Here is a 9,640-nt window from a genome sequence, read left to right as displayed (position 1 = left end):
GAATGCAGTCTGCATCTTAAATGATCCCTCGGAGGGCCATCCTACTCCGAAGGTCGGCCAATCTAATTGACAAAAGCGCTGCAAATCAAAAGGAGTTACTGAAGCACCACAGGCCCTTGCCCTACGACGAAAATCTTTAAAGTTGTTAAGCATGCACTGTAACGGAGTTAGTTTGCCCTGTGATTGTCCCATAGTTCCACAATAAAGCACACGAAGCAAAACAAAACAAGACAGACACAGACTAACAAACCAGAACAGGACTAAGAAAACTGTCGTCACAGTCTCAGTCGACCGCCGACCTTACTTGTCGCGTCCGACGTCCGCACGGTCCCTAGGCCCCCTACCAGAAACTGCCTCAGCACTCCCAGGATTGTGCTCCACAAAGCGAGAAACCACAGGCGGCGGGCTAGGGCAAGTGCCCTAGAGGCCCCCCAACCGCAAATGGTCCAATGCCCCGGTGCACTGATCAATTTTCCCACAACAAGAAGATCTCGCTGGGGCCTCCAAATGTTGTGTCCAGAATAACCAGACCCAACTTGAGTGCTCTTAACCAGGAGACAGTTTATTAGCCGGCGGCTGTCCTTGCAAAGGAGCAGCCCCAAATTGCCAAGATACAAGGTTTTTAAGCCCCAAATCCCATTCCTCATTCTGTCTTAAACACAAAGGTCCATCTTTCTCCTATTCACTACCTGTCAACCCACATGGTCAGGTGTGCAAGCGGGAAGTACAGAAGCAGAAAGCTTGTTGTTAGAATGTTATGTTCCTATGGGTGATTGCCTATGTTCCCATGGGCAATAGCCAGTGTTCCCATGGGCGACGGCCAAATAGTAATTTTCAGCTTATATACAATTGATTATTTTTCATGCCATGCAACCAAGCAGGGTTACACAGGCTAAAATTGGCAGTTAGCGTATGAGCTCATCGTTACAAGTTTCATGATTAACAGAATGTGGTTAGGGGTTCCAGAAACTAGGCCTAAGTTATAGACTTCCTTTGTCCAGTTTCAGGTTTTAATTATTCTTTAACCCTTTCACATTTCAGCGGGCTATTACAGATGTAGGGTCAGTCTTCATTTCTTCTGTAGTGTTAACCAGTATCCCCAGGATTATTTGCTGAGGAAAAAACCCAAAAACCTATCATTGCTCTGTAGTGTTGCTTTTGAAAAATCAAATTATACGCATACACCTTTTTTAGGTCTTATTGACCCATTTGCTTATTTTCTATACTTTTGACAATAAATACTGACTTAATAACCATAACTTTGCTACATTTTGATATCTGGTAGTGTTCTTCCATATTCCAGCTTTGTTCTTCAAAATTTCCTTGGCTATTCTCAGTCTATGCATTTCAATATACAATTTATAATCTGCTTATAAAAAAATCTGAAAAGAATCTTCTGAGGCATTGCTGAAATTGCACTGACTCCATAGATCAATTTTGGGAGAAAGGACACCTTGATAATCCGTGAATGTGGTATATTATTCCTGTATTTATTTAGGACTTAATTTCTGTCAATAACGTTTTATAGTTAACGTTTTGTATCACACCTTTTGATAGATTTATTGCCAAGTATTTGATGACTTTTGGTGCTATTATAATTATCTATTTTATATACATCTTTTATATATTGTTTCCAATGACCTTCTTAAATTCACTTAATTCAAATAGTTTGCAAATAGAATCCTTTAGATTTTTGATATACACAATCATGTCATTTGTGAATAATCAGGGTGTTCTTCCTTTTTAATCCATATGCATTGGTTCAAGCATCCAATATCACCTTGAAAATAAGTGGCAAAAGCAAATATGTTGTTTCATTCCTAACATCAGAAAAAACATTCAATAATTCACCGTAATTATAATGGAAGCTGCAGTTTTTTCACTGACGACCTTTATCGGATTAAGGATGTTCCCACTATTCTTACTTTGCTGAGTTTTTACCATGAATATCAAATGCTTTTTCTACGACTACCAGTATAATCACGATTTCCTCTCTCCTATTTTTGTTATTCTGATTACATTATTTTTTCCCGCGCCAATTAACACGCACCTTTCCATTTCTGAAGTAAACTCCGCTTACTCATAATTATCTTTTTTATATACCACTTGATTCATTTTGTTAATTTTGTGTTTAAGATTTTTGCATCTGTGTTCCTAAGAGAAACTGGTAAACCAGCGTTTTAAAGTGACATTTTTTTCTTCTCATTATTTTGAGAACCGGAACTTACACGATCAGAAGTGTCCTCTAGTGTGTTCACTCTGTAGTGTGCAGGATGTGGAATAGATCAGTGCAGGAGGTGCGTGGTGAAGGATCAGGGGTTCCTGGAGCAGGAGAGCCTGTACAAGTGGAAGTGGAAAGGATTTAGCTCCTGATAGATGAAAGTGTAACATTATGAAACAGAGAGGTTAGGATAAGTTGATTTGAGCTTGAAGAAGAGTGAGAATAATGAGTTGACGGGGTTGAAATCCATAGCTTCACCATAATTATCATCATCGTTAGGATTCATACAAAGGAATAATTACAATTAAAGAAGCTGCAAATGCAGGGAACTCCGGAAGTGGTTAGTGTGCTGATGTCTTTAAGTATGAAGTTTCCTTACGTTGCTTCGGAGCTAATTTTTAAGCTATTTACATTCACAATCGGAAAAAAGCTGATAGTCTTAATATTCGAGAACAAAGGGATTCGTGCTTCCCAGTCCTTTAGTACGGCACACTTCCATACTGACTGCGCTAGTCCCGTCCTAGCCACCAGGTGGCTACCAGGAGCCACGTCGCTATCTGTCTTCCCCGCTTCCTACGCAGGCGCGGGCCGGGGAGCGCACACGTCACGGAGCTCGCCGGATCGCGGGCGCTGGTGCCACGCAAGTCTGTCAGCTGCGGTTGCGCGGTCGCACGTCGCTCCGACGCTGAGGACGGGACCCATGTGGAAGCTGCTCCCCGCCGCGGGCCCCGCCCGAGGTGAGACGGCTAGGTTTGTGTGCGGGAACCGATATCCCAGAGACAAATGCCGGGGCAGAGGGTTTGGGCAGCGCTGCTTCCGGCTCCGCCACGACCCTGCCGCCGCGTTCCGGAGCCGCCTCGTCCCGGCGCCGCCTCGTCCCCGCTTCGCCCTTTGACTGCGGGGTGCTGCGTCGAGCGCGGGAAGCAGAGCGTCTGCCGGGGCGGGAGGACGTGCCCCGGGCGAGGGGGTGGAGCATTGGGCCTGGGGGCGGGGCGTGGGTCGCGTCTGCCGGAGCCGGAAGAACGTGCCCCACCCGAGGGGCGGGGCGTAGGGCTCGGGGGCGGGGCGGGGGGCAGTCCTCCTGGCGCAGCCCCGCCCCGCCCTCTGAACGAGGTGGTCCTGGCTCCTGCGACAGCGGCCACTGCGGGGTGGCGGCCCTCGAGTGAGCGGCCGGCGTCGGCTGTGACGCCTGCGTGTCCAGCTTTGAGGAGACACAGCGCGTTCCGGCCGTGACGACGGTCGCCTGTTCCCTAAAGAAGCTGAGGAGACTCGGGTGAAGGAATTGGCTGACCGGGACTTCACCACGCCGTCCCGCGCAACGCGCGTCTCGGCAGCGCGGTCCGGTGCGCCGGGGCCGAGCTCGGCGTGTCCGCAGCCTGGTTGCTGTGCCCATCCGATCCCCAGTCCCACCCAGCGCGGGTGCCGCCTCTGACGCCAGGCGCGAGCCCCAAGGGACACTGGCTGAGATGTTGGTGCGTGGTCCGGGGCGTTTTCTCCCGTACCGTACGGTATTTGGAGTGGCTGCAGCTTTGCGGCGCATTCTGCCCTCTGCTAGGGCAAGTGCCCGTAGTGGTCATCATTCTCTTGGCAGCTTTTTACATCGTATTTCCGTTTACCCCGTTCCCAGCATAGATAGTCCAGTCGATCCTTGATCAACGCAGAGGTTAAGGGCGACGGTCACCGCCCCCTTCCCGAACCCACGCAACTTAAGTCGCCCTGGTCTTCCGCAGGTCACCACCGCGTGGTGCGAAACCGCGTGGTTCAAGGGTCAAGCGCGTTTCGATTTTGTTCGGTAATGCATTAAATTTAGAAGTTAACTTGGTTGACCCGTCACACTTTAGTATTGCTTTTTTCTTAGCAAAATGATAGCGTTTTCCATCTATTTAATCTTTTGCGTCCTTCAGTGAGGCTTTACCAGAAAAATAAGTTTGATTTATAGAGTCGACCATTAACATTTAAATAGCAAAATAACACTATTTTACGTAAATATTTGCCTTATCTGTTTTATATGTGTATGCATGTATCTATATCTATATCTATATATATACACACGTGGTTTTATCTTTTTTTTTATTTCTCTTAGAACCATACAGACTTTTGACTGGCGTTGAGTATGTTGTTGGAAGGAAAAACTGTGGCATTCTAATTGAAAACGATCAGTCAATTAGTCGAAATCATGCTGTGTTAACTGCTAACTTTTCTGTAACCAACCTGGTATGTTACTAATTTTATCTCACTAGCTTAAGTAAGGGGGTTGAAAACATAAAAGATTACCTTGGTGCTTATGTAAGAGTTTGTAGGACCTTTCATAAAACTGTTAATTTTTTTTTAATTTGCAAAAATTAAATACATTTGGGCAGTGGTACCAGTGGTATTTGTCTATTTTGATCATTGGAGTTTCTGTTCCAGTATTTTACTCTTTGTTCTAATTTAGAAATTCAGAGGAAGAAGAACATATTTATTTACTTAAACATTTATGGAGTGCCTACTGTGTGTCAGTCTCTGTATGAAGTCTGGAAGTAGAGCAGTGAACAGATTGTCAGGTCTGCTTTAAAGAGTTTGTGTAGCTCTGTGAACGCAGGTATTTCCTGTTTAAGATAGGTTTTCACACTGAGAATTGATTTGTTTTATTAGGGTAAACAGCTGTTGCTTATTCCCCACAGCTCTTTGAATGGCTTTGAGTTTGTTTTGATTGGTTGGTTGGTCTGATTACAATGTTGGGTAATAAAAGTAATACAAATACATAGAAATAGCTGTGCTCATGATAGTACTGGTAGTAATAAGGAAGAAAAACCATTACTTTTACTAAATACTACATATCAGCAAATGCTAGATCTGTTCAGTGATGTTTAGGTTTTGTGTCTATTCTTATAGGTATAGGAAAACATTTTTGAATACTTACTGAGTGATAAAACATTTTAAATTGTTGGTTTTTTTTTTCAGAGTCAAATAGATGAAATTCCTGTATTGACAATAAAAGATAATTCTAAATATGGAACCTTTGTTAATGAGGAAAAAATGCGAAATGACCTTTCCTGTACTTTGAAGCCAGGAGATAGAATTACATTTGGAGTGTATGAAAGTAAATTCAGGTAAGAATTTTTAAAATCGATATTAAAAATGGACAGCTTTATTTTCACTAATCAAATTCTAAAGGACACAGAAGTCTAATTTAGTTCCTACTTAGCTCAGTGGTGAACTTCGTACACATGTGGTCCGTGCGTCTTTGTCAGTGATAGGTAATAACCAGGATAAGAGTTTGAGTAAGGTTCCATTGCATCTTTGAACTATGTTTGTTTGATTCCGCATAGGCGAGGGTATAATATTAACTCTGCAACTCCAGATTTAGGAAGCGATGACTTCATTATTTTAATAATGAAGTTTAATAATAGATAAAAATTAAAATCACATCATGTGATGTGAGCTTCAGGTTTAAAGTTCTGTAGGTTGCCATCTTTGTAATTGATAATATAACTTTGTGTAACTCATTTTTATTTACAGAGTAGAGTATGAGCGCTTGGTTGCATGCTCTTCTTGTTTGGATGTCTCTGGGAAGATGGCTTTAAACCAAGCTATATTGAACCTTGGAGGACTCACTGCAAACAATTGGACAGAAGAATGCACTCACCTTGTCATGAAATCAGTTAAAGTTACCATTAAAGTAGGTCGAATGCCTTGTTATTACGTTAAAATAAGTTCTGTGAATTTAAACTTATTCACCTCCTGTACACAGTCGTTTTTAAAGTCATTTACTTTAAACTTATCAGAATTGTAGATTTGCATATGCTAGTGCCATGCCTTTGTGTACCAACTAGGCGGAAATGGCTTTTTAAAAATGTGTTTATTATGTGCAGTAACACATAAAATTATATTTCAGATTTTGATTTAGTATTTTAAAAAATGATTTATGTTATCTGTTCACCAAGAAGTTTGTCCAGTGTTCAGTGTGTGTTTTCACTCTAAGCGAAGCGACGAGGGCGCAGCTCCCAGCCTTCAGAGTTCGTGTCCACGTCTCCTGCCAAGTCTTCCTCCTGTCTCCGTCATCTCATCTCAATGTGCTTTCTGTTTTTATTTGGTTCAAGGCCCTAATCACAAATACTTTTTTGAGGTCTTGTAGTTTAACATTATGCTAATGTATCTTCGCAATCTGGAGATTTGTAGATTGTGTGCCTTTGGAAGATGCTGACTCTTCAAAAGTAATACACATTTTGGTACGTTTTCAGATTTTGCATCTTCGTCAGATTTGGTTATATCCAAAGCTGATTGAAGAAAGACATTGGGAGGTGATTCATCTCCTTTTAAACAAGTAGATCATGTATACATAGGATTGTTTTAGGTTAATATCTATAGCGAAAAGCAAGAAATACTTATTGAATAGAAAAATCCTTTACTATCTAATATAATTAATTAAATCAGAATGTATGTACTATAGCTAGGGAGGTATCATAGAGAAGGGCTTGCTGCTCAGATTGAACCTCAAGTCAAATTTGTATTTTGGTGGGGTTATCTGACCGAGGATCTTTTCATCTCTGCAAGTTTATGAAATCGATTTAAAAATTCAGTTGAGTATTTATGCCGGCACACCCAGAGATAATACATTCATAAGTCAAAGTGCCTGCTTATTAGTTTACAATGGGGATGCACTCTTACAGCTGGTTGTATTTTCTAACCTTTCTCAAATTTTGTGACTATATCTTATTTGAGGCTTATAGCTTAATTCACTTGCTAGTTGAAGCCTGTCCCCCATCTGTATATACTTACTTTGAGCTTTTACCCAATCCCAAATAGTGATTTACTTTCTTGAACAGACTTTATTCCTTTGTCACAATCTGGTGGAAAGACAGGCTGAAGAGGTCTTTTCTCTCTTGTTATCTCTCGATACTGTCTTCTCTAGGGCAGATGTTACATTGCCTCAGTCCTAAGATACACTTTTAACATTTTAATATCTTAAAAATCGGAATACATTTTGAAATGGAAATCTATTTTATGTTATGTTGTTCTCTCCCAGAGCAGTTTTAAAATTAATATTGTAATTGGTGGTTTCTAATAAGTGAATGATTATACAGGGATTTACATACTAAACTAAGCAACGACTGAATACTGACATCTATTTTATAGATCATGGCTTTTTTATAAATTTAGAGAGCTGAGAAGAAAAAGGAATAGGACAGCCCCCTTATAGTTTGTAGCTTAAAACTTTTTAAAAAATAAGCTAGCATGAGTACATGTATTCACATATGTTTTCTTCTTGTTAGACAATATGTGCGCTCATTTGTGGACGTCCAATTGTAAAGCCAGAATATTTTACTGAATTTCTTAAAGCAGTTCAGTCCAAGGAACAGCTTCCACAAATTGAAAGGTATGTTGTGTGTTTTAAGTATAATAAAATACGATATACAAAGTGTGATAGCACTGATTTTTTTATTTTTTATTTTTTTTTAGGCGAGGCAACCCTTGGTTGACCTCACAGATTGCAAGGGCCTTGTCAGCTTACAATCCCTTATTTTTTTTATTTCAATGCATACAGCACCTGGTCTTCCTAGGTGGTCTCCCATCCAAGTACTAACCAGGCCCGATCCTGCTTAGCTTCCAAGATCAGCTGGGATCGGGCTTGTTTAGGGTTGCATGGCTGTAGACTAGCACTGATTTTCAGGCTAATTCCCTCTTTAATGATTGTTTCAGTATCTGATGTTATAGTTCAATTTTATTAGCGAAGTTTTTTTGTTAGCATGTAAAGAAAGGATCCCCAGATTCTTTGTTGGTTGTTTCTTGGTGAAACAAATGTTGCATATGTGCCAGGACTGGGTACAGTACACTGTTATCTGTGGCAGAGTTAAGAATGACAGTGTGGATAACATAAAGCCGTAGATAATTTTAAAATCATATTTTGTCGTCATTGGAAAGAATCTTGCATCCTTTCAGTCATATGTGTGTGTGAATATATATTTTCGTCTGTAGTGTTGTTACATTACCATGTAGACTAATTCATAATCTAACCATTTGTATACAAGTGAAATGTTAGTTGCCTTTTATACTAAAAGGAGTGTCAGATATGGAAGAATTCTTGTTAAAAGGAAAAAAGGATGAAAGATGTTTGAAGAGATATTAAAGATTTCTCCTATTTATAAATTAGAATTTTCTAGCTCTCTTTTCTTATTGTAGATTTAACGTTAATAGTTAAATTAGTTTCCACTAGTCTCTTTGTATCTTTATAAGTAGCATGAATAGAATTTAAAGTCAGTTACCTAGGAAACCACAGTAATGCAGTGGGTTGCACTCCATCCTGCTAGGTCTGTCCTGCTTGCACATAACTTGCTTATTTGAAGTTGTGGGTTCTAGGAGTCACTCCTTTGTAGTCGAGTTAGAACATCCTCTTCAGTATTTTGTTGGCTGTTCTGGGTCTTTTGCCTCCGTATAAACTTCAGGATCTGTCGGTATCCACAAAATAACTTGCTAGTAGTTTTATTTGAGTTGCATTGAATTTACAGATCAATTTGGGAAGAACTGACAGTGTGACAATATTGAGTCTTCCATTATCCATGAACATTAGTAATTTTTACTGGAAGGTAGAGGTACCGAAATGCTGGTAACTTAGGAATAGCTGTAGCAAAAGATATGATTATGTAGAAAGTTGAAACTATATACTGAGAGGCTTGAGAATTAATGGTTGATTTTTCCCTCTCTATTTTCTTCTTTTCCCTTATTCCCATGGATGATTAAGACGTTTTAAACCTCACTTTGGAAATTTTATTCGAATTGACGGAATAATGAAAGTTTTAATTTTCTCAGCTTCTCCAGAGAGATGTCTAATAAAACTCTTTAACTTATAGTTGTAGTTCACAGAATTGGAATATGAACATTACTAATACATATTTATTCTGAAGCAAACACAAGATGCTAATAGAATTTGATCTTTATGGATGATGTCTCTCTCAACCTTTGTAATTCACATAACTTGTTTGAGTCATATATATTAATTAGATCTTGTTATGATTGAGTTGCTTGGATTATTTATTTTCAGGAAATTAAGAACAGTTCTGCTGTTCTATATGGCACCTGTCACCATATTTCTAGAAAAGACATTTGGATACTTTCTGTCCTTTTGTCCTAGATAAAAACTTACTTTTAAAAAATAATTTAATGTTGTTATGGCAATTAAGCCTTTCTACTATCTAGGTAGCCACTTCATTTACATATACAGAATAGTGTATAATTAGAATATACTGTAATTTTTTTCCACAGTTTTTACCCCCCTATTGATGAGCCAGCTATTGGAAGTAATAATATTGACCTGTCAGGACGACAGGAGAGAAAACAAATCTTCAAAGGGAAAACCTTTGTATTTCTGGATGCCAGACAGGTAATGTTATAAGCTAAATTTTGCTAAGGAAAACATTATCAACTAGGACAAATTGTTAC

General features: G+C 39.9%; 1 protein-coding gene, 1 long non-coding RNA gene and 1 pseudogene across 3 annotated transcripts in view; 1 reads left to right on the top strand and 2 right to left on the bottom strand.

Moving 5' to 3' along the window:
• Positions 1–1,725: 1,725 nt before the first annotated feature.
• On the bottom strand, positions 1,726–2,779 carry LOC120614249 (uncharacterized). The gene is made up of 2 exons (XR_005655906.1): positions 2,524–2,779; positions 1,726–2,337 (listed from the first exon to the last, which is right to left on the bottom strand). It is a non-coding gene; the product is annotated as an uncharacterized LOC120614249 (long non-coding RNA).
• Positions 2,780–2,824: 45 nt separating this feature from the next.
• The window catches only part of NBN (nibrin), a 28,152-nt gene continuing 21,336 nt past the window's right edge, over positions 2,825–9,640 (top strand). Inside the window, exons 1-6 of one of the 2 annotated variants that reach the window (XM_039877049.1) lie at positions 2,825–2,958; positions 4,305–4,435; positions 5,165–5,313; positions 5,723–5,882; positions 7,477–7,580; positions 9,464–9,581. In XM_039877049.1, coding sequence (XP_039732983.1) covers positions 2,922–2,958; positions 4,305–4,435; positions 5,165–5,313; positions 5,723–5,882; positions 7,477–7,580; positions 9,464–9,581 — 699 coding nt within the window. In that variant the 5' untranslated portion in view covers positions 2,825–2,921. Of the gene's footprint in view, positions 2,959–3,344; positions 3,694–4,304; positions 4,436–5,164; positions 5,314–5,722; positions 5,883–7,476; positions 7,581–9,463; positions 9,582–9,640 lie in introns of those variants that run through there. The other variant, XM_039877050.1, reaches the window with a different exon arrangement.
• LOC120614265 (uncharacterized) lies at positions 7,740–7,858 on the bottom strand (annotated as a pseudogene).

Source organism: Pteropus medius, unplaced genomic scaffold, assembly GCF_902729225.1.
Source record: "Pteropus medius unplaced genomic scaffold, Ma_sr-lr_union100, whole genome shotgun sequence".
NCBI classification, from domain to species: Eukaryota; Metazoa; Chordata; class Mammalia; order Chiroptera; family Pteropodidae; genus Pteropus; species Pteropus medius.
The sequence above is the reverse complement of the archived record's forward strand: the minus strand, read 5'-3'. Positions and strand labels throughout refer to the sequence as shown.